At 41.4% G+C, this 25558-nt stretch overlaps 1 protein-coding gene across 5 annotated transcripts in view; it reads right to left on the minus strand.

The window, feature by feature from the left end:
• LOC136004468 (zinc finger SWIM domain-containing protein 6-like) overlaps positions 1-25558 on the minus strand; it is a 176896-nt gene that overhangs the window by 9872 nt on the left and 141466 nt on the right. For 3 of the 5 annotated variants that reach the window (XM_065660958.1, XM_065660959.1, XM_065660962.1), the window contains 6 exons: positions 18974-19153; positions 17211-17387; positions 16778-16924; positions 13916-14062; positions 10140-10400; positions 7706-7841 (listed from right to left, as the gene is read on the minus strand). In XM_065660958.1, coding sequence (XP_065517030.1) covers positions 7706-7841; positions 10140-10400; positions 13916-14062; positions 16778-16924; positions 17211-17387; positions 18974-19153 — 1048 coding nt within the window. The remainder of the gene's footprint in view (positions 1-7705; positions 7842-10139; positions 10401-13915; positions 14063-16777; positions 16925-17210; positions 17388-18973; positions 19154-25558) is intronic. The other 2 variants (XM_065660961.1, XM_065660960.1) reach the window with 2 other exon arrangements.

Here is a 25558-nt window from a genome sequence, read left to right on the forward strand (position 1 = left end):
TGCAGATGCTCAAACTAAGGGAGAGGGATATTCAACAAGTCATTTGGATTTTAACCTTGCAATAATTTCAGGCCTACTGAAAGGACATTTTACTGTTCAAATATGAACTAGTTTTTAAGGTCGTTAAACTCTACCTACCAACATTTGATAACGTGCATGCTAATATGAAAAAAAGACCTTTTTGATTTGTATCAAGTCAAATCTCTTCCCTAGAATCACTGAGACACCTCTTTATATAGCTTTATATACCTAAAATAAAAGATATAAATTCTTCAGCTGATTTTTTTTTCCAAGCAGAGAGAGGGAGAAGAAAAAAAGATGCATTATAAAATGTTTCAAATAAACAGGAAAAATCTGAACTGCATAATGCAAAAAGGATTTTTAGGTTATGAGTAACAGTAAATAGACAAAAAGCATGAAAGGAAGAAGCTGTTTGGGGGAAATCTTGGCACTTTGAATTTCATTGCCAGCTTCTATGCTTCTTTTCTGTGAAAAAAGAAATACTGTTGTGAATTGGTGGCTTTCATGCAATTTTGGCAAAATTAGGGAACATCATAACAATAACAAGCAGATTTAGCATTCTTCACTTTTTTCCCCTTTAGAGCATCAATTATTTAGCTAAGTTTTAGCAAAGCTACTTTGTGATTAAACATCACCATTAAAGTCTGACTCCCAAAGCCTAGGTTGAAATTCAGGCTTCGCAAGGTATTAGCCAAATTAAGATAAATATTGAAGTTCAGATTCCAAGTGAGCAGTCAACCAGGTCACCACAGATCCACATTCTCCAATGCTCTACTCCATATGTTTCAGTGTTGCAAGCAGACAGACTGTAGACAGAAGTGACCATCAAGAATAGCAAACCCTATCATTGAAGAACTGAGGTGCATGCATGAAAGGCCTTATGGTCTCAGATTCCACTGATTTCACACTGAATGTTCCACACGCTAAAAGAGGAACAGAAAAAATAAACAGCAACACATGATTTTGAATACAGAGAGACAAAATACTCCAGAGTTGCCATCATAGGTCAGTGACCTGTGTAGACTGACACTAAACACTTATGTCTGGAGAGAAACTAGCTGTACTCTTGGGAAGTAAACTTCTTTGATAAATGTTCAGAAGAAAGAAATATGCTTGACTTCTAAAAGCATGAGCAAGTGCACAGATTTCTATGTGCAAATATTCTACCCTAGCCATGGAGGAAGGGATGCTCAAATTTACCTCTTCTGATCACAGAATCATAGAATGGTTAGGGTTGGAAAGGACCTTAAGATCATCCAGTTCCAACCCCTCCACCATGGGCAGATGTGTACAGACGTGAGGGCAATCTGGCTGCAACATCTGTCACCCCACTGATCGCCAGGGTTGATTCGGCTGATCTGGCTGGCTAGGCGGGTGTCCCCTTCCTCCCTCACTGCTCCATGTGCTTCCCTCCCAAAACTGCACGCTCGGTCAAAGAGGACAACCTTCCCCAATATAGGCAGTACCGTTCATCGGTCACGGGTATACGGTAGCTGTGCTCCCCTTCTAGAACCTCCAAACAAACTCATGGTCCAGTTGTAGGAGAACGTAGGGTAGTCAAGCTTCCGAGACTGCAGACACATCCAAGTGAGGCACTGCACATGGCAGTCTGCCATTGTTTAAATTCACCCCTCGATCATGAGCCCATCTGTATGTTGTATCTCTGCCCTGATGGCCTGAGGTGTCATGGGACCAATGGGCCAAAAATAATTCACACTTATGTTGCCAATCTAAGTCCATCTGAGCCACTTCAATCTTAGCAGCTTTATCAACTTGTTGGCTGTTCTGGTGTTCCTCAGTGGCCCGACTCTTGGGTACATGAGCAGGTACATGGCATACCTTCACCACCAGGTTCTGCACACAGGCAGCGATATCTTGCCACAGTGCAGCAGCCCAGATGGGTTTCCTTCTGCATTGCCAATTGTTCTGCTTCCACTGCTGTAACCACCCCCACAGGGCATTTGCCACCATCCAAGAGTCAGTATAGAGATAAAGTACTGGCCACTTTTCTCATTCAGCAATGTCTAAGGCCAGCTGGATGGCTTTCACCTCGGCAAACTGACTTGATTCACCCTCTCCTTCAGAAGTTTCTGCAACTTGTTGTCGAGGAATCCATGCAGCTGCCTTCCATCTCCGATGCTTTCCCACAAAAAGGCAGGACCCATAAGTAAACAAGGCATACTGCTTTTCACTTTCGGACAGTTTATTATATGGTGGGGCCTCTTCAGCACGCATCACCTCCTCCTCTGGTGACATTCCAAAATCTTTGCCCACTGGCCAGGCCATGATGACTTCTAGAAATCCTGGATGAATGGGATTTCCTATGCGAGCTCGTTGTGTAATTAGTGCAGCCCACTTATTCCATGTAGCATCGGTTGCATGACATGTAGAGAAGACCCTGCCTTTGAACATCCAGCCCAGCATGGGCAACCGGGGTGCCAGGAGGAGCTGTGCTCCAGTGCCAATCACGAACTAGATGATCTTGAGGTCCTTTCCAACCCTAAATATTCTATGATTCTATCTTGAACCCCTTCATAGGCTGCCAGTATCTCTTTTTCAGTTGGGGTATAGCTGGCCTCAGATCCTCTGTATCTCTGACTCGAAAAGCCGAGGGGTTCACCTCGAGTCTTCCCTTGAGCTTTTTGCCAGAGGCTCCAGGCAGGATCATTCTCCCCGGCTGCAGTGTACAGTACATGTTTTACATCTGGCCCGGTCTGGACTTGCCCAAGGGCTACTGCATGAACTATCTCTCGTTTAATTTGCTCAAAGGCTTGTTGTTGCTCAGGGCCCCATTTAAAATCACTCTTCTTCCGGGTCACATGACAGAGAGGGCTTGCAGTCAGATACTAATTTGGGCTGTGCATTCTCCAGAACCCCACAGCACCCAAGAAAACTTGTGTTTCTTTCTTATCAGTTGGTGGAAACATCGCTGTTATTTTGTTGATCACATCTGTAGGGATCTGGTGCAATACATCTTGCCTTATTATTCCCCAAAATTGAATTTCCTGTGCAGGTCTCTTGACCTTACTCCATTTTATGGCAAAACTGGCCTTCAGCAGGGTTTGGATTATTTTCTTCCCTTTCTCAAAAACTTCTTCCACTCTATCACCCCACATGATAATGTCATCAGTGTATTGTAGGTGTTTTGGACATTGCCTCTGTTCCAGGTCAGTTTGGATCAGTCCATGGCAGATAGTAGGGCTTTGTTTCCACCCCTGGGGCAGTCGGTTACAAGTGTACTGGATGCCCCCACAAGTAAAAGCGAACTGTGGCCTGCACTCTGTTGCCACAGGAATTGAGAAAAATGCATCGGCAATATCAGTTTTGGCATCCCACGTGGCTGCCTTTGACTCCAGTTTAGACTGAAGTTCCGGCATGTCCGGTACTACAGCACTCAAGGGTGGTGTGACTTCATTCAGGCCACAAGAGTCTACCGTTAGTCTCCACTCCCTGTTGGACCTTCGCACTGGCAATATGGGGCTATTAAAGGGTGAGCGGGTCCTACTGATCACTCCTTGGCTCTCCAGTCTATGGATCAGCTTATGGATTGGAATCAGGGAGTCTCGGTTCATGCGGTATTGCCACCAGTGCACCATTGTGGTTGCTATTGGCACTTGCTGGTCTTCTACCTTCAGCACCCCCACAACAGAAGGATCCTCTGAGAGACCAGGCAAGGTGGACAGCTGCTCAATTTCCTCTGTCTCCAAAGCAGCAATACCAAAAGCCCATCGGTACCCTTTTGGGTCTTTGAAGTACCCTCTCCTGAGGTCGTCTATGCCAAGGATGCATGGAGCCTCTGGACCAGTCACAATGGGGTGCTTTTGCCACTTCCTCCCAGTCAGGCTGATTTCAGCCTCCAGTACAGTCAACTCTTGGGATCCTCCTTTCACTCCAGAAATACGAACGGGTTCCACCCCTCGACAGCTTGATGGCATCAGGGTACACTGTGCACCGGTATCTACTAGAGCCTTATACTTCTGTGGGACAGTAAAGCTGATTGTCCCTCACCTTACCTAGCTGGAGGCAGGGCCCCTCTAACAGTGATCATAAGATTCTCTACTTACATCTTGTTGACAGGTATTAGTCTTTATCACAGGAGCTGGAGTAAAATCAGCTCTTCCACTCCATCTGGGAACCTACTCACCAGAGACTGAAGCCGCAGCTTTCATGGGATGACCATCCTTGACCTTCGTTCTCCTTTTCAATTCACAAACCCGTTCCTCCAGAGCTGAGGTAGGTTCAACATCCCACTTCCACATGTCTTCTCCGTGATCCCACAGGTAAAACCATAGGGTGGCCTGTGGCGTGTACCTTCTATATATTCTCTCTGGAGCAGTAGGACGCCTTTTGTCAATAGCTGAGACGTGGGCTGGTACACATGGGGAGCTGGATAGATCAGATAGATCGTCTCTCAATTGTTTGAACTCCTGAGACAGTTTTTCCACAGCTGAAATGATAGAAGGGGTGAGATTGTCTTCAAATTCTTGGAGTTTATGAATCATTTCATCCACTGTTGGTGGTGTTACTTCATTCCAGGTTATTGCTGCCATTGAGTGGGCATATGATGATGGAGCATTCCGTGTAAATTTCCGCTACATGGGTAGTGTACATTCGACTTCATCTGGATCTATGGGTAAATCCCCGTTATTCAGCTTGATGTGATAGATCATCTCTACAATGGCTAATTCCCTCAGGGACTGGATGCCTTTGTCTAAAGTAGTCCACTTGGCCGAACAACTCATAACATCGTCCTTGTATGGAAACCTTTCACAGCTGCCAAGAGCTGCCTCCAAAGGCTGAGGGACCGTATCTCTTTTGCAATTGCTTTGTCAATTCCCCCTTCCCTAGAGAGTGATCCCAGCTGCTTGGCTTCCCCACCTTCTAGTTCGTGACCATCGGCACCATTGTCCCAGCATCAGAGCAACCAGGTGATGATGTGCTCCCCTGGATGACAGGTAAAACTTTTTGCATATTCTGTAGCTCAGCTGAGGTCTGGGGTCGAGAAGTCACCTCTTCTTCTTCTTTTCAAGGCCAGGTTGGACAGAGCCTTGGGTGACATGGTTTAGTGTGAGGCGTCCCTGCCATGGCAGGAGGGTTGGAACTTGATGATCTTAAGGTCCTTTCCAATCCTAATTATTCTATGATTCTATGATTCTTCCTCTGATCCACATAACAATAACTCCTGATCAGATGCTGTCCCATGTAGTAAGTGCATTGGTTCTTCATCTTTCTTCATTGTGTGAGTTGCTTTTTTTGCCTCTTTTTTGCTTTCCCCCTTGCGTACAGGGGCAACCAATATTGGCACAAATTGGTCCTCTGGTTTAGCTGCAGTGATTATCACTGTAGTTGGAGTGGCTGCAGTATCTGTTGTCAGGGTTGGTGCAGCCGCTGTGCTTGGGGTTTGAGTAGCACCAGCAACTGCGCTGTCTCTTGCTGTCAGGGTTTGAGTAGCTGCTGTACTTGTCATTAGGGTTGGTGTAGCTGCTGTACTTCAAGTTGGAGCAGCTGTGTTGTCTGGTGCTTTGCCATCAGATCCAGAGACAATTTTTTTCCCTTTGAAGTTGCTGTATAGCGTTGAACAGTAAGTATAGGCCAAGCCCCAGCACGTTGCCACGATTTGTCCCTCTCTGGATGGAGCATTCAGAACTTCCCTGGGCAATCCATTCCAGTGCCTCACCACCCTGACAGTAAGGAACTTCTTCCTTATATTCAACCTAAACTTCTCCTGTTTAAGTTTGAACCCACTACACCTTGTCCTACCACTACAGTCCCTAATGAAGAGTCCCTTCCCAGCATCCTTATCAGCCCCCTTCAGATACTGAAAGGCTGCTATGAGGTCTCCACTCAGCCTTCTCTACTCCAGGCTGAAAAGCCCCAACTTTCTCAGCCTCTCTTCATATGGGAGGTGCTCCAGTGCCCTGATCATCCTTGTGGCCCTCTTCTACACTTGTTCCAACAGTTCCATGTCCTTTTTATGTTGAGGAAACCAGAACTGTATGCAGTACTCCAGGTGAGGTCTCACGAGAGCAGAGTAGAGGGGCAGGATCACCTCCTTCGGCCTTCTGGTCAAGCTCCTTTTGATGTAGCCCAGAATACAGTTGGCTTTCTGGGCTGCGAGTGCACACTGCCAGCTCACGTTCAGTTTCTCATCAACCAACACCCCCAAGTCCTTCTCCTCAGGGCTGCTCTGAATTTCTTCTCTGCCCAACCTGTAGCAGTACCTGGGATTGCCCTGACCCAGGTGTAGGACCTTGCACTTAATTTTGTTAAACTTCATGAGTTTGGCATTGGCCCACTTTACAAGCATGTCAAGGTCCCTCTGGATGGCATCCCTTGTGGAGGATTGGCTTGTCGAAAAAGGTCAAAAGGTCACGTTCCCATCAACGAGCTGAAACAAGACATCTGTGTAGAACATGGTGCAAACCTCTCACGCCAGATAATGAGGAAATGAAGGACACTGGCAAACAGCAACATACTATGACCAATCACAGCCAAGGACACTAAGTGATAAGTGCATGAGAAGGAGGATGGTGGGAGGGTGCACAGTGTAGCTGCAAAAATATAGAGCTTACACAATGCCTTATTTGTGCCAGAACCAATCAAGTGCCTAGTATTTGCATATTCACTGTTATATTAACCGAAGGTAGAAGCCCAATAAATGAAGCATGCTGTTAACTCATATTGAGTCCTCCAAGTCTTCCTTTCACGACAATCCCTTCCCTCCAGCGTATCCACTGAGCCACAAAGCTTGGTGTCATCGGTAAACCTGCTGAGGGTGCACTCAATCCCACTGTCCATGTTCTCAACAAAGATGTTGAACAAGACCAGTTCCAACACCGATCCCTGAGGGACACCACTCATTACTTGTCTCCAGCTGGACATTGAGCCGTTGACCACAACTCTTTGCGTGCGGCCATCCAGACAGCCCTTTATCCACTGAATGGTCTATCATATTTCTCATTGATCATTTAGGCCCTTGAAACTCCCATCAGAAGGCCCTTCTTAGCCACTATCAGTAATGTGGCCTGCCCTGAGATAAAGCCAACACACACTGAACACTCACTAAGAAACATCTTTTTCCCTGATTACTGAAGTCAAATGAGATGCAAGTCAGACATTTGTTGTCATATGACATATTCCATTTAAATCTCAACATTCACCCAGGAAGGTGCAAGACTGCTTATTTATGAAACACAAGAAAAAAGTACTTGCTCAGACCACACCATATGGTTTCAAATCTATCATTGAGAATTAATTTATAAAGAATGCTGGTGGAACTAATAGTCTTATCATCTGCTAAGCAGTAGATGATTCTGAGACTGCTGGTGAGATCCCTCTTTCCTCATTTCTTGTCACTGCCATCACACGCACAACCATATCAGTAAGAGGACACACACACTAAAGCTGTTGTTTAACACAAAACCACATGCCCCAAGACTGGAATTCTACAAGGACTTGTAACATAGAATGCTGTTTTACAGTTGTAAACACTAATTGTACATTTATAAATGATTATACTGTAGTTACTACAGACATCAATTGCTTTTACAGATGACAGAATCAAAGTAATTTCTCCTTAAAGGGAACAATGCTTCTTTTAGAAAAAAAAGATGGTCTTAATTACCAAGCTTTTCCCTTTTTCCAGACTACTTGTGCTCTTTCTAGATGAGTTGTAAATACATACCGCATGGCTCTCAGTGCAGTTTTGTATGCCAATTCAGCATCATGATGTAGGAGAGAGGTGAAAAGATACTTGGCAAATGTGTGCATTGGAACACTCTCTCGATGAATGACTTCACCTAAACCACTATATGGTCCAGCTGTGGGAAAGAGAAAGAAAGATAATGTCAGTCTTTACAGACTGTTAAAACCCAACTTCTGGACCTTTAAAAACATTAATTAAATCTTGAGTTAGAATTGGTATTCAGAGACAGTTTGCTCTACAAAAGGTAAAGTTAAATTAATATTTTTGTGAAATATATTAGAAGGATATTAAATACCATATATTCTTTGAGACAAGAAGACAGACCACAAATTGTATAGTATTAAGCACACTACCAGTGCCAGACAAATGACAGAATGGTCCCAAGACTCCATGGGGCTCATTCATCAAGTCTATGATATGCCAAAGTAGGTGATAATCCTAGCTTTGCCTCTGCATAGTTATGTTGTGCACGCGAATCCCTATGCACCCACAAAATGCAAAGATAAAAATCACTAGGCATTAAGAAAGTCTGAGCTCCATAGGTGGGCATAGGTGGGGCTGATCACAAAGGAAATGTCAATGAAGATTAAGTAGGTGACAATGTGTGTCTCAATCATTTAAAATGAAGTTGAAAGCAATTCAAAACAAGCTAGCATCGCTTCAATGAAAGAAACCATTTCATAAATATATATTAAAATATATTCTGCCATTAACCTAGCAGTAGAGCAAAAATTAGATCAGTTCTTGCAACACAGTCTTATGTTCTGCTTTCCCACGCATTCAAATGGTAGCTACATACAGCATAGATTAATCTGTGTTAACAGCATAGAAATCATCTTAATATTAGATTAAGGTTTCTTTATTATATTTACAGGACTTTAACTATAAAACCACATTTGATATGATTAAGATCTTAAATCACTGCACAGTTTTTCCTCCATGTGAGCTGGCAGTTTCTGTCTAACCTGGAATAAACTAAAGCTATTAAAGAAAAGCCAGATTTCTCAGCACACAGTAATGCAAAACCATCGTTGCACACTGCTCACCAGTTACAGGTAGTTATTTTAGCAAATTTCCTGCTATGATCACTTGCTTACTACTGTAAGAAAAAAAAAAAAGAAAAAATCAGTGATCAAAGCAGTAAACTAGAAGTATCAGAGAACATAGAAATCCTCCCTTTTCCTCATAAAACATCCTTACCAGTGAACAGATGGAGTGAATTGATTTAATTATCCATAGGATCTCTCTATGGTGGTTAATAGCTAGATCCAGTAAGTAGCTGTTCTTCTCCAAAGGCCATAAAGCAGCGGTTACAGCCAGACCATAATGGAAATTCTCCCTATGGTGCAGCTTCTCTGTAGTTTCAAATAGCACCATCAGTAGGTACCAAAGTCTTTAAGGATCTGGGGCATTAATAGTGACTCAAAGCTGAACCCTAAACAACATACTGTATCCCTTCCATTAAAGAAGTAGTTTTAAAAGAAAAATGTCTTACAGAAAAAAAGCAAAACCTGACTTCTGTGTAACAGTCTTCACAACTTACCAAGAACAGTATCACACTCCCCACCATCCCTTGAGCAAGCACTCAAAACCTGGACCATGCCTTTAGCTAATTGGTTCCTTTAAAGTTTTTTCTTTGATTTAAAATACCCCCAAAACTAGAAAGACAACCTTAGAACCTATAAGACTACTCTCTGAACATGAGGCTTAAGTGTTTTATGTTAAGCCTTTTTAAAAGCTAAGGCAAAAGCATGCACTTATTCAGTGCAGATTTTATTGCAATACACCGGCTAATTGCCAAACACAAGTTATTTGTCTTAATCAAAATTTAGTCATAAGATTAGGCCTTAAGCCTCAATATTTGAACGTATATTTTAATTTTCATGTATGATACAAATTTCAGAGGCAAGTAATTTTCCTAATTGGTACAAAGAAAATGTTATATTTCTGTCCCAGTAATTCTAAGTGAATTTTCTGAGCTCTTCACTTGGGAACAGAGGTAAAAGTCCTCATACATTTACTAATCTGCCAGTCCTTTTTCAGGATACAAGTGACATTTAGAAATTTGCTACCTGAGAACTGTTGATGATAACTAATGTCTATATTATTTAACTGTGAGCCTGGGTTGTATAATTAGGATACTGAGATTACGACAAGCAACAAATCTAAAGAACAAAACACAATAAAAATTAAAATGAAAGGCTTATAAATCAGTAGATTCCTTATCTCTACAGTCATGTGATATCTGAAGTATGTTTGATTCTCATAAGAGACTGGAAATAAAATTTTGCTGGAGCTCTACATCAGAAAAAATCTTAAGTATGTAAGGCAGTTTCCACTGGAATATTAAATTCAGTGGGTTTGTATAAGTGAAGACAGTTTAAAGAAGCAGTGAGCATCTACATTGAGCTACCTTCTAATAGGAAGGCTGCTTGTTTTCGAAAAATCTTCACCAGAGTATCATCCAGTTCAATTTCCTGTAGCTTAGAAATGAGTTGCTCCTCATTTCGACAAACCTTCTCTTGTGCATACAAGCCATCTGGCATTATTCGTTGCTGTCCCAGCCCTATTAATGCTACTTCCACAGCCAGTGTTAAATAAGATTCCCCTTCTTCTAAGAACTTGTGTGCAGGCAGGTGCTGGTACTCCAGAGATTTGCATTGCCCCATATTCTCTGTAAAGGGTGACACAAAGAATAACACATCAGGAAATCATTCTAATCCATAATCTGTCAATAATGCCACATTTACAAATGCTTCCTCTGTCAGTATTAATTTTTTAAAAATTATTTAAATTACTAGCACAATTTCAAGATCCAATGATCCAATCTGAACCACCTGATCCAATTCCACATGGCAGAAATATATAAAACAATTCGGTTTTAAAAAACTTACTCAAACCCCCAAAGTTTTTATTTTAAACTGCATGATTTGGAGAAAGGCAGTTTCTCCAGCTTTGCATAATAAGCCCAAAATTGGAAGATCTATTTCCATTTTTTCCCCACCCATTTCTGTATCTCCTTAAAGTTTTGATGTTATATAAGTGTAAAGGGAAGATGCTTATATACTGCATAGATTTCATATGAAGCTATTAGGACTGTACAAATACAGCAGACTTGGGAACTCCACAAAACTGTAAAGCAACCTGTTTCCTAGAGCTCTTTTCATGCTTTTTTGTTACAGTTGTATTTATGATAAACATGTATAATGTTTCTGACTTCTATTAACACTAGAAGGGCAACTTTTAGCAAAGATTATTTATAAATTCCACACAAAGCCATGAATTACTCAAGAGTACTACTGATTCATTAAGCACTTCAGAGACACACCATATGACAAAATGCTACTCCAACCCCTAGCAGTTTACAGTCTAGTTTGAGAAAAGTTGTAATGTACAGAAGTAAGGATGTATTTGGCTTGTATGGCAAGGTTTTAGTAGCAGGGGGGCTACAGGGGTGGCTTCTATGAGAAGATGCCAGAAGCTTCCCCAGTGTCCAAATGAGCCAATGTCAGCCGGCTCCAAGATAGACCTGCCACTATCCAAAGCTGAGCCCATCAGCTATGGTGGTAGCACCTCTGTGATAACATATTTTAGAAGGGGAAAAAGTTATCGTGCAGAAGAAATTGCAGCTGGAAAAGAGGAGGAAGAATATGTGAGAGAAACAACCCTGCAGACACCAAAATCAGTGAAAAAGTAGGGGGAAGAGATGCTTCAGGTGCTGAAGCAGAGATTCCCCTGCAGTCCTTAGTGAAGACCATGGTGAGGCAGGCTGTCCACCTGCAGCCCATAGAGATTAATGGTAGACCAGATCTACCTGCAGCCTGTGGAGGATCCTACACAAGAGCAGGTTGATACACCTGAAGGAGGCTGTAACCCTGTAAGAATCTTATGCTGGAGCAGGCTTCTGGCAGGACCTATGGCCCTGTGGAGAGGGTAGCTCATGCTGAAACAGGTTTGCTAGGAGGACTTGTGACCTTGTAGGGGACTCATGGAGCAATTCATAAAGAAGTATAGCCTGTGGGAAGGACCCCATGCTGGCGCAGGGGAAGAGTGAAAGAAAGGTGTTTTGAGATTTGTTTTTATTTCTCATTACCCTACTCTGATTTGATTGGTAATAGATTAATTTCCCCAAGTCGAGTCTGTTTTGCCTGTTGGAACTAGATGATCTTAAGGTCTTTTCCAACCCTAACTCTTCTTTGATGGTAATTGGTGAGTGATTTCTACTGGTCCTTATCTTGACCCATGAGCCTTTTGTTATATTTTCTTTCCCCGTCCAGTTGGGAAGGGGGAGTGATAGAGCAGCTTTGGTGGGCACCTGGCATCCAACCAAGATCAACCCACCAAAAAGGGGATAGACAGCTGCAAGAAATGAGAAGGTAGAATGTATTTGGTAGATTGCATATATATGTGTAGGGGGAATTTAATTTTCAACACACACACTACTTTTATTTAATGTCTTTTTTTTTTGTTGTGTTTTTTTTTTTCCTAATTTCAAAGAATTTGATTTCTTTTAATTAATTTTTTTCCAGAATTTGTGGATATGGGTTTAGGATTGAATAAAATGGGTTTTGAGGCAAAGCCCCAAGAAGATTTGGAATGTGCATATACAAGAGAGCTTAAATACAGGGATAAATTGATTTTCTGACCACACAGAAGGTGAAAAGAGATTAAGGAATAAATCAGTTAAGCTCCTGGAAAGCAAATGCTTAAGTTAAAATGGGCATACACATCCTGTCCTAAATTATATATCAATACTGCAACACTGTTTTCCAATTCGTAACCTTTACAGACCATGCCTGTTATAAATTGTTTTGTCATCAATTTGAATTATTATATACACTTGTAGCTAAGAAGTCAAAAAACATCCTGGACTGCATAGGAGGATCATCACCAGCAGGTCAAGGAAGGTGATCCTTCCGCTCCACTCAGAACTAGTGAGCCTACACCTGGAGTGCTCTGTCTAGTACTGGCCTCCCCATGGACATGCTGGAGCAGATCCAGTGAGGGGCCACAAAGATGATTTAAGTACTGGAGCATCTCCCATATAAGAGACTGAGACAGCTGGCATTGTTTAGTCTGGAAAAAAAAAAAAAAAGGCTCAGGAGGACCTTAGCAACATGTATAAATATCTGATGGGAGAATGTAAAGAAGACAGAGCCAGACTCCTCTCAGCGGTATCCTGTGACAGGACAAGAGGCAATGGGCACAAATTGAAACACAGGAAATTCCGTCTGAGAGTAAGAAAACACTCCAGAAGAGCCTGCCAACCTCAACAACCCTGTGATTTCCTGTAGCTTCTCAAAAAGAGGACAGAGCAATGTATGTGGAGAGGGTTGTGCTATAAAGTCTTATCTGGTTTTATTTCAAGCATCAAGTATGGAGTTGTCTTCAAGAATGAGTAACTGGTAGTTTTTGAAGTGCTTTCATATAACTTAAAACAAAATTTTACTTTAAAAATTTTCTCTCCCTTATGTTTTTTAGAGAATTGTCATGTTTTAACCCCAGCTGGCAACTAAATAGCACAACTAAGTACCGCTTGCTCATTCCCCTCCATTCTGATGTGATGGGGAGGAGAATTAGGGAAAGGTAAAATCTGTGAGTTGATATAAAAACAGTTTAATAATTTAAACAAAGTAAAGTATAATATAATAAATAATAATGGGAAATAAAAAGAGGAATAAAATCCAACAAACAACAGTGATGCACAGTACAACTGCTCACCACCTAGTGACTGATGCCCAGCCTGTTCCCGAGCAGCAATTGGCTCCTTCTGGCTAACTTCCCCACAGTTTCTGTGCCGAGCATGATGTTCTGGGGTATGGAATACCCCTTTGACTAGTTTGGGTCAGGTGTCCTGGCTATGTTCCTTCCCTGCTTCTTGTGCCCTTCCTCACTGGCAGTGCATGAGAGACTGAAAAGTCTTTGATTGGGGTAAGCACTACTTAGCAACAACTAAAACATCAGTGTGTTATTAACATTATTCTCAGACTAAAGCCAAAGCGCAAAACTGTACAAGCTACTAGGAAGAAAAGTTACTCTATCTCATATGAAAACAGGACAGTATGAGTATGCAAATGTGAGTTATACTATAAAGACACTATTTTAAAATTTAATTTAGAAAGTCAAGATAGAAAAATGCCTCCAGTTACTGAAAACTTAGAGAAGATTGCTCCCTTTTCATGGCCTTACCCATGAAGTCTGAGAATCCATGTAAGCTCTCATCATCCACCCTGCAGGCTTCCATCAGGCTACTGAAAAGGGTACTAATGGGATCCAAAGGGTGTCCCACCCAACCTTCAAGATTCGTTACTGAGGTTACTCCTTTGTGGAGAAGTTCTGTGACAGAAAAGATGGAGGGAGAAGGGAAGGAAAGAGAGCACATTAGCCCCTCAAAACAATTCTAGAAATAAAACTGATTAAAATGCTCTTGGTAACGAATTCAAAGTATTTCCAGTAGCTTCTGCTTAGAAGGAGAATATACCATCTTTCAGGTTGAATTCATTGACCTTTGTGAATATGTTAAAAGAGGAAAAAAAAAAGAAAATGGACAAAGGCCAAGCATTTTGAGCACTAGCAAAGTGCATTACAGGTCAAAAATTTCAACTGCAGTATCTTTTGAAATTTCTTAGTTGATACCAGTAATTCTTCTGAAAATGTGGTTGTTTTTTTTTTTGGGTTTTTTTTGTTTTTTTTTTTTTTTTTTGTTATTCTGAAGATTCAGTCAACAAATACCTTCATGGATACTTTGTTTTGTAGCCCTCATCCATCAATCGGTTGTAACATGAAAAAATTGTTTAGCACAATGAATTAATTAAAAGAAATGTTGTTGTGGTAACAGAGGTTAGAGGTTTCACAAATCCCTTTTTTAGTTTTTATTAAGAATCTTATGGCAGTAGCTTCCCTTTGACTACAACTCTCAACTTTTTTCTCCTAGACACATACATGACTGAACTATGAGAGATCAGTTGCATTACGGGTAACCATTAAAAAAACTGTATACAAGCCATTACTGATACTCTGTTTCTCTGCCTATTGCACGCTAACTTGTACCTGCCTCTGCTCTCTCTCATTCACAAAATGCTCTCTTTCTAAGTAACCATGTATATAATCATGAATCTTTAAACATGTGGGGCTATAAAGTGAAACACAGCCACACTGCTGAACTGAGTGTTCAGGAGGGTGGCTTTTTTTAAAAAGAATCAACTGATATGAATATTAAAAACAATAATTGTCTTACTAAAAAATAACATGTACTAAAGATGACAGGCAGAAGCCTGTAGTATTACCAAAAAGGATTAATATCAGTGACTTCTGACTCGCTTATATTCCATTTCATCTATTTATGAACTTCACTCGTCTCATGCCAAAGGCTTCAGTCCTTCATTTATGTAGACATAATGTAGACATAATGTAGACAAATCATGCAAATGGTTCCACAGACGTCAGATCAGTCACATGAATGAAAGCTAAGTAGAAGCATGTGGTGGTTGCTGAACCGAAACTGTAGCTGCAGAATTAATCTGCTTATAGAGAAGACCAGCATATTTTGCAGCATTAAAAATATTTTAGAATTCCAAGCATAAGAGAAAAAACAAACAAACAAATAAACAAACAAACAAAAAAAAAGCAGTAACAACACAGAAATTACAAACTTCTTTGTTTTGGGGTAGGATGAATTGCACTTCATACACTCCATTTTTAGAATAATATTAGTTGACAGCTATAGAAACTGCACACAGGGAAAGGAACTTAACAGAATTATTGAATGTCTAGATACTGCATTAGCAACTGGGAATGAAAAGAAGCAGTACTAGGAATAGCACACTTGCAGCAAACCCTTCACCACCTGTCAGCAGTATGTATACACATTCACACACTGGCATAGCCTCCTCCCTTCTTACCTCCCCACTCTGAGAAGATGGGAAACATGCAAAGCTTTCAAGGAAACGCATGTTAAGGAAAGATATATTCCATGATAAAAACACTCAGAAAAATTCTCATAAGTAATAATACAAAGTGCTTTTAAGTTTTCAAATCTAGGACCCACAATAGTACTCAAAACTTCTTCCTTGGGTAGTGTGAAATGGAAATGGAGGCAGATAGGAACTGCCAGCTATTATTTTTTTTTTTTTCCCAGTTAGGTGTCTACCTTGTCTTCAAATTCTAAATGAAATTTCTGGGAAAACACCTGCACATACACTTGAAAAATTTACACACATGACTTCACACTGATATTTTTTACCTACAATGCATGAGGATACACATGGTTAAGAGTAGCAACAAAGTTCTGAAATAAAATTTGAATGAAAAGTGTTCTTGTAGTAGCTGAGAATGTAATTCCAGTTTTCCCACATACATTCTTTAACCACAGAGTCATCCCTTTCTTCTTCCACTACCTCTTCAAACTTATAAGAAAGTTCAGTGCAGGATTATTTTTGGTAGAATGTTCCTTCAAAAAATGGGGGTAGTGCTCAGAGGGACACCACAGAAAATTTTATAAAGCCAGTGTTTCAAAAATCTCCAGAAATGTGAATCTAATAAAGTTTTAAGCATCATAAGAGACTTTTAGAACAAACTGCCAAATTTGATGAATTTCTGTAGTTCAGACTTTGCCTTGTTGTTACCTTCAATGTCCTTTTTAGGCTTCCACCTCAGAAATATATAGCGCTGCTAAATTATATGTCAGAGGAAAAAAAATTATTTTAAATACCTGATGTGCCAAATGCAAAGCTTGTTTAAAAGCCTATAAATTACACAGGATGAATATTTACACTGTGTAACCAAAAAGCCTTAATGGGATAAATGCACCATCATGTCAGACATATTGCAAAAGGCAGAACATAGCCCTTGCCCTGCAGAGTTTACAACCCAGCTTAAAAAAAAATCCCTCCAACATCCAGAATGTGGCATTACCACTACAGTCATTTGGATGGAAGAGTTAAGTCACCTCTTTTGCTTTAGTTTCAAAAGCAGTTTTCTCATGCAGAGTTACAGTCCAGTGTTATTGTCACCTTGCCACATCCTTTGCCCTTCCCTCTTCTCCACAATTACCTTTCTTCTGAGCCTGGAACATTTCCAGCTGTTTCTGCTGCTGTCTTCTTAGCGTATTAACAATAGCTATTGCTAGCCTCAGTGCTTCTCGTGGGTATCCATGAGATCGTAATGCATCCACCCTCGCGCAGGCTGTAGGAACATGTTCTAAAATGGAGAAGATAATTGAGGAATAGCAATGCTTCCATGTCTAAAATGTCCTGTTTTGCTAGGTTACTCAAAAGAGCTTTTTTTCTTTGTTTTGTTTTTAAAACTATGCAAGAGAGACTTAAAGGACTACTTCTGAGACAGCATTTCAAGGGAGCCTCTATTCTTTTTGCCAAACTTTTCATTCACCTCCCCATCATCCCCCCAAAATAATGCCATAGAAACTGAACAAAGCAGCAAGTCATGGAAACATGATGTCTTTTGTCTTTCCAGTTTAGCCACTTACCATGCCAGAGGGGCCACCCCTGAGAGTCAAAGAGTGAATTTTCATTGTTGTCATGGTAACAGCAGTTGGTGTATAGGTCACTGCTGATAATGTGCTGTAAATGGCTGTCCTGCCAGTGCAGATTGCATGCTTCAATGGCTCGAGTGAACACTGTCCGATGATGCCTGTTTGCTGAATCTGTCATTTTCAGAATGATCAGAAAGCTGCATCAGCTTTTGCTCTTTCATATGCGAATCAGTCATTCACAATAGTCTCATCTTCTGCTTATTCACCAGCCTCCAATTTATGGCAACCTGCCTTGCTTGGCTCCACAAGGATCAGACCACAGATGATATTTCACATACTATTACCCAACAGCTCAGACAAAGTGTGTGCCATTCACTTTGCATTCAGAGAGATCTACAAACCAGCACAGCTAATGATAAATAGGGCTTTGCAAAGGAAACATCTAGAGATGAAAGTTATTAAACAGCATATGCAAAGCTCCCCTAGAGCTAGAAAGCATGTGGCACACAGCTACTCAAGCATCCCCAGCTTCTCTCCTTCCCAGACCCAGAGCTACTAGGATGAGGTACAGATAAACATCACATGAAAGGGTTTTAATTGTTCTCTTTGAGAAGTGATATTAACTTTGAGCACTTTCATAATTTTGTCATAAACATGTGCAAATACTGCGAAGAAAGCGAAGTACTGAGGCCATGGAACTGACATAATGCTTACTGGATATCTTCCTATGGCAAAAGTGCTCTGTTGATATGGTACTGTGTCTATGAATGTTGAAATGCCATATCAGAGTTGCTACAAGCCTGCCCAGGTTGGGCTAAACATCACAAGTTCCAGAAAGTAAAACACCTCTGTAGGAAGTTATATGTTGAATGAACTTATGTCCCCAGCTAGCTGCAAGATTTAAAAATGAACCAAGTCTATTTCCTTCAGAGGTCATTTTCCAAGAAAAAGCAACAAGGAAAACCCCATATAAGCCCAGATCTGTCACCTCCCACAAGCATTTAATTTTAATTTTATCATGATTATATGAAATATGTATCAAAATACTGAGGGTTTTGAGGATTATGAGGGTTTGGGTTTGTTTTTTCCACAGGTAAATATCCTTCATCTTCCTCAGTTATTAGCAAAGTAGCAATCTTTGCTTGAAGTTGACTGGAGAAGGCTTCTGTCAGATTTGATAATCATGTTTTAAATTATAAAGCATGATATTGAGTAAGAAGAGACACCTCCTCCAAGAAGGCAGTATTGCCTCTGCACCCCCCCACTTGTCAATGCAGACTGCACATACAGAGCACATCCCAGATAGCTGCTTTAGTTTCTCATGCACTCAGTTTAATGCCATTACAACAGATCTCCCTTTAAGTAAGGATCAAAGACTTTGTAACTGCAAACAAAATAAAAACCCCAACACCAGAAGGGATATAAGATTATTTTTAAGCAAAGAAACAACAGGCTTTTACATGACATACTTCAGGGACATCCAATTTTCATGCAACAAGTATTTAGAAGGACCAAGTGAAAAGTTATAAGACCTAACTAAACACAAATACTTGCTTTGAAAAAAATTTCAGTTCCAGCACAAAACCACTTCTCTTTATCCTTTCTGCAAGGATAGTATTAGTGAAAATAGATTTGGCTGGTCACTCCTCAACAAGAAAGTTACTTGCCCCAGGAAATGTACTGAATTCTGCAAGGCTATAGTATATAAAATAAAGGCTATATTATATGTTGCAATCAGTGCATATATTTAGGCTCACCTTGGTTAGCATTTGCACCCTGAGGTAAAGCATTGGTTAAATTGGACAGCTCATTTCCATGGTTTCCATCTTCCCAGGGACAAACATCCACACTGTTCCATTTTTTCAGCTGTTTTAGCCAACTGGCCTTCTGCTCCAACTTGCAGTGGGGATTTAAGACTATACACATCCACAAAGCACCTGTTTTTTTAAAAACATTGCTAAATTAGGTTTTCTATTAAAAACACAGCAGCGAATGACTAATTGCAAACTTCTATACTATAACAGTTTTTCTCCCCTCAAAGACTATACTGTTTGTTTCCCAGCCTAACATCAGGGAGACTGAATTCCTGATGCAGAATCTTGGAGTTGGTGTGGCCTATCTAAAGCAGTTGAAAGACTGTATCAAGCCAACCTCCTCAATTAACAGGCATTAAGTGTGTCTTTTGTATTAGAAAATCTAAACTTTACAATGTATGGCCCATCAGACAGGAACATCAGTCAAAAGCAAATAGGAGTAAATTACCCAAGTTCTTCTTCTAATTTTTGTACCAAAGCAAATGTTGTTTTCTACAAACAAGAACTATGTTGTAACCTTAAATCTTAAACTAACAATAGTATGTGTGCCTTTAACATAGTAGAATAGGCCAAACTGTTCTAACTTACTAACATGCAGAGAGAAATGAATGTTCAGCTGATGGGGGAAGGAACATCATGGGACTGATAACAACTAGGAAGACAGTAAATAAGACCAAGGATGATAGCCTTCAAGATAACAGCAGCACCCAGCATGGAGCGAGACTGGAACAGAACAGAAGCAAAGATGTACCAGCTGCTAACTCAGCACTAGGACCTTGCAAGCGTGTGCAAGCACTGAGGTCATTCAGTAAACACAGGAAGACTATCAATGACCACCAAAGACCCCCCACTCAGCAAGAAAGTGCATTCATAATTAGGATGCAAATAATTAGTTCTTAGGAAAGCTTATGAATATGCATGAGCATGCTAAATATGTATCTGCTGTCAGCAAGTATTGGGTGCACTCACCTTTGCAAAATGATTCACGTGTGCACCCAGCACTGCAATAAAGAATGCTGCTTTCTAAAACTCCAAATTGAGTCTTGGTTTTTCTGCCTGATTTTACAGTAACAGTGTATCTTCCAGCTTCCCATTACAGGAACCAAACAAGTGCATTAGTAAGACATGTATTTTGTAAACACATACTTCCACACTCAAAGCCCAGCAGAAGTACTGCTGATCATATAACTCATTTCCAAACACATCTGGACCTCGGAGATCCAGTAAACACTGGTTTTGTGCAATCTAGTAGGAATTAGATATTTTTACTGCTACTACTTCAGTAATTTGGTTACACTAGAAATTTTGTTTTACATTTTCTGTTTACAGAGCTCTAAGAGAAAGCTAATTTGCACTGTTGTTTCACATATACCATCACTTCAGAGCCTGTTCCCTGACACTATATAGCAGGGCAGGCATTAATACATGAAGGTCTCAATCAACAAGTTTCAAATGTAAATATTTTTCTCTAAATCAGCTGCCTCTTCATCAGCATTATCTTTGACAGAAGCATGAAGACATCTGAAAGTACTGTTTAGCTACAGTTCTTCTGTAATGAGCTAACAGTCTCTTTAAGAATGTGTCTTATACACTACAAGAGATTTAAAGAATATGCTTAAACTATACAATCATCTTCATGACAGGCTGAAAAAAGCACCCCAAAACCTCAGTATGTCAATATGCCACAGCATTGGAGCCAGTTGAAACAGAGCTTGATTCTTAAGGTTCCAAGTCTGCTGCTATTCAGTCCAACATGAAATGAGGAAAAAATATTAAAGAAATCTGAAAACAACAACAATATAAGATATGGTACAGTGCAGAACACCAGAGAGACACTACACCAATGCAGATTATCACTGCACAGTAGTTACATACTGTAGAGCATGCTGTTCTGTTGGGGTTTTGTTTGTGGGATTTTGGGGGGGAGGTTGTTTTGTTTTGGTTTGTTTTTTTTTTTTTTTGTATGGCTTTTGTTGTTGTTTGGATTTTTTTACATGTCTGAAACTTGCCATGGGACTGAATAAAGCCAATACTGTTTTTTATGACTTTCTTTAGACAATCTTCAACACACTAACTCCCCAGAGTCAAATTATAGAATAGAATCATGGAGCAGTTTGGGTTAGAAGGGACCTTTAAAGGTCATCTAGTCCAACCCCCGTGCAATGAGCAGGGACATCTTCAACTTGATCAGGTTGTTCAGAGCCCCATCCAACCTGACCTTGAATGTTTCCAGGGATAGGGCATCTGGGCAACCTGTTCCAGTGTTTCATCACCCTCATTATAAAAAATTTCTTCTTTATATCTAGTCTGAATCTACCCTCTTTCAGTTTAAAACCATTATCTTTTTCTATCAAAACTTTTTAGGGCCTACTAAAAAGTTTGTCCCCATCTTTCTGGCTCTTGTCCAGCTTTTCATCCACTAGTACCCCCAAGTCCTTGTCCACAGGGCTGCTTTCAATCCCTTCATCCGCCAGCCTGTATTGATGCCAGGGATTGCCCTGACCCAGGTGCAGGGCCTTGCACTTGGCCTTTTTGAACCTCATAAGGTTCACATGAGCCCACTTCTCTAGCTTGTCCAGGTCCCTCTGAATTACATTACAATTGGTTCTTATTATTAAGCACTAAGCATTCAGTGCTGCCCAAGACAAAAGGACTATATTATTTGCAAAGTACACAACAAAAGTGAAGATGGGGCATATTGGAAAGCCTTGCAGAATAGTTATCTTGGGCATGCTTATTTATTTTTAAAATAAAGTACTGCTTTACGGCACTGAGTAGACACTGTACCTCTCAGCATCTAAAAAAAAAAAAAAGCCAATTTAAAACTTTGTAACCAGATTCCTGGTGTTTTCAGATTGAAGCAAAAGCAAAGTGGAATATCTTAACCACATGTGGTATTTCAATCATCCAGGAAAGGCAGAATACACACTACTGATTAAACCATGACCCTACAAAATGAGTTGCCTTTTCTTTTTTTTTTTGCATCTCAGAAACACCACCAGAAGCAAAGGAATTCACTTGCCTTCTTCAGAAGCTCCACTACGCATGTAGTACATCTAAGAGGCAGGAAAGGGAAGAGATAGCCCAAAGCACCCAAATCCTTTAAAAACTTAGAATCATAGAATAGTTAGGGTTGGAAAGGACCTTAAGATCATCTAGTTCCAACCCCCCTGCCATAGGCAAGGACACCTCACACTAAACCATCTCACCCAAGGCTTCATCCAACCTGGCCTTGAACACTGCCAGGGATGGAGCACTCACAACCCCCCTGGGCAACCGATTCCAGTGCCTCACCACCCTAACAATAAAGAATTTCTTCCTTATATCCAATCTAAACTTCCCCTGTTTAAGTTTTAACCCGTTACCCCTTGTCCTGTCACTACAGTCCCTAATGAATAGTCCACCACCAGCATCCCTGTAGACCCCTTTCAGATACTGGAAGGCTGCTATGAGGTCTCCAAGAAGCCTTATCTTCTCCAGGCTGAACAGCCCCAACTTTCTCAGCCTGTCTTCATAGGGGAGGTGCTCCAGTCACCTGATCATCCACGTGGCCCTCCTCTGGACTTGTTCCAACAGTTCCATGTCCTTTTTATGTTGAGGACACCAGAACTGCACACAATACTCCAAGTGAGGTCTCACAAGAGCAGAGTAGAGGGGCAGGATCACCTCCTTCGACCTGCGGGTCACACTCCTTTTGATGCAGCCCAGGATATGATTGGCTTTCTGGGCTGCGAGCGCACACTGCCGGCTCATGTTCATTTTCTCATAGACCAACACCCCCAAGTCCTTCTCTGCAGGGCTGCTCTGAATCTCTTCTCTGCCCAACCTGTAGCAGTGCCTGGGATTGCCCTGAACCAGGTGTAGGACCTTGCATTTCATATCATTGAACTTCATAAGGTTGGCATCAGCCCACCTTACAAGTGTGTTGAGGTCCCTCTGGATGGCATTCCTTCCCTCCAGTGTATCAACCGGACCACACAGCTTGGTGTCATCAGCAAACTTGCTGAGGGTGCACTCAATCCCATTGTCCATGTCACCAACAAAGATGTTGAACAAGACCGGTCCCAACACCGATCCCTGAGGGACGCCACTCGTTACTGGTCTCCAGCTGGACATTGAGCCATTGACCACAACTCTTTGCGTGCGGCCATCCAGCCAGTTCTTTACCCACCGAGTGGTCCACCTATCAATTTGATGTCTCTCCAATTTAGAGACAAGGATGTCATGTGGGACAGTGTCGAATGCTTTGCACGAGTCTAGGTAGATGACATCAACTGCTCTACTCCTGTCCATCAGCTCCGCAGCCCCATCATAGAATGCCACCAAATTGGTCTGGCAGGATTTCCCCTTAGTGAAGCCATGCTGGCTGTCACCAAGCACCTTGTTGTTTTTCATATGCCTTAGCATGTGTCCTGGGTTCAGCAGTAGCAGTCATTTTTCTCCTTCTTAGTAGCTGGTGCAGCACTGTGTTTTGACATTCGGCCTGGGAACAGAATCTCCTTCCAGGAGAATCTGCTTCAAGATTTTTCCAGGCACAGAGATCAGACTGACTGGTCTGTAATTCCCTGGGTCATCCATTTTCCCCTTCTTGAAAATGGGGGTTATATTTCCCTTTTTCTAGTCATCAGGAACATCACCTGACTGCCATGATTTTTCAAATATAATGGCCAGTGGCTTAGGAACTTCATTTGCCAGCTCCTTCAAGACCTGTGGTTGGATTTCATCAGGTCCCATGGTCTTGTGTACGTTCCGGTTCTTAATATGGTCTCGAACCAGATCCTCTCCTACAGTGGGCCTAGGGTCTTCATTCTCACAGTCCCTGCATCTGTCTTCCAAGTCTTGGGTGGTGTGGTCAGTGCCTTTGCCAGTGAAGACCGAGGCAAAGAAGTCATTAAGAAACTTCATCGGTTTAAAGAGGGATACTGTCAAGCATAACTACGTTGTTAACAGTGACTGTCTCAGAAATCCACAGTATTTTAATGCAAATGAAGCACAAGGACAAGTGTATTTCTTATAAACACAATATAAACAACTTAAAATTTCAATAGATCAACTTCACCCTGCTTCTGGTGACTTCAGGGCAACCTGCATGCACATTTGAGATCTCATCCAGCTTTCATGACTGCCAGATTCCCTGCAGAAAGAGGAGTGCGAGACACAACTCCCTCACTGGGAAGAGAATGGAACAGAAAGAGCCTCAGACTCAGCTCCTGTAGAGCTACAAAGGCTACCATCTGGGAGAAGGAAGCATAATGCCAATGATCCCACACTCTTCAGCCTATGTGGGCTTCAAGTTTTTGTGTGTATATATGTGATCTCCCACCCAGCGTGTGTGCATCTGCCTGTATTAATTTCTTCCTCCTCCTTCTCCCCAAATGCCTTCCTCCTCCCCTGCCATCTGCTCCATTCTGGTTCTTACAATTCACCATTTCCTGTCCTGCTCCTAGCACTGAAAAGTCTGAGTAGGATGGTCATTTGTGCCCAGATTTTACTACATGACAACTGTAAGGAGCCTGGGGATATTCTTCCTATTTCACTCTGATGCTGCTCAGTGGAAGCCCTCGTGAACTGGTCCTTAAACATTACCACCAATGTAAAAGCTTACACTTCCCTCAAATAAGAGATTCTCTGTTTTCTGCCAAATGGCAGAAAATTCCCTATGGGGAAACTGCTGATCACACTTACCCCTTACAGAAAAATGAAGGGCAGCTACTTGTAATTAATTTATGAGGAAAATATCTAAATCCATTTTTAGTGACTGGAAACTGCTGTTTGCAACAGCTTATACTCATGTTTCCCAAAATACCTGGTATTCTGTACCTGTTTGACTAGATTTAATAATGTCACCAATTTCACTCACAATATGAGCAAATGTCTCATTAAATGGCAAAAAAAAATTAAAAAAAATAGGTGGGACACACCATGAAAGACCATGCTGGCATGCTCTGCCAGTGAGGAGGGGCACAAGAAGCCAGGAGGAAGCAGAGACAGGACACCTGACCCAAACTAGCCAAAGGGGTATTCCATAAAACAGCACGTAAATCATGCCCAGTATAGAAACTAGGGGGAGTCCCCTGGAAGGCCCAGATCACTGCTCAGTTTGGGCTGGGTATTGGCTGGTGGGTGGTGAACAATTGCACTGTGTAACACTTGTGTTTATTGTTTTTTTTCCTTTCCCATTTCAGTTTTATGTTCTCTCCCCTTGTTATTTCCCTTATCATTATTAATAGTGGTGGTGGTAGTAGTAGTTTTGTATGGTACCTTATTTACTGGACTTTTCTTATCTCAACCCATGGGATTTGCTTTCTTTTGATTCTCCTCCCCATCCCTCCTGGAACTGGTGCGGGGGGGGAGGGGGGAAAAGAAGAGGGGAGTGAATGGTGAGTGAGCGGCTGCGTGGTTCTGAGTTACTGGCTGGGCTTAAACCACGACAAGTGCACACAGTTTTGCTTGGGGATGGATGAGGAGCCAACTGAGAGCTTATGGGTCAGGATTAAAGGGAAGGTGGGGACAGGGGACATTACAGTG

The sequence above is a fragment of the Lathamus discolor genome, chromosome W, assembly GCF_037157495.1.
Source record: "Lathamus discolor isolate bLatDis1 chromosome W, bLatDis1.hap1, whole genome shotgun sequence".
In the NCBI taxonomy this organism is placed as follows: Eukaryota; Metazoa; Chordata; class Aves; order Psittaciformes; family Psittacidae; genus Lathamus; species Lathamus discolor.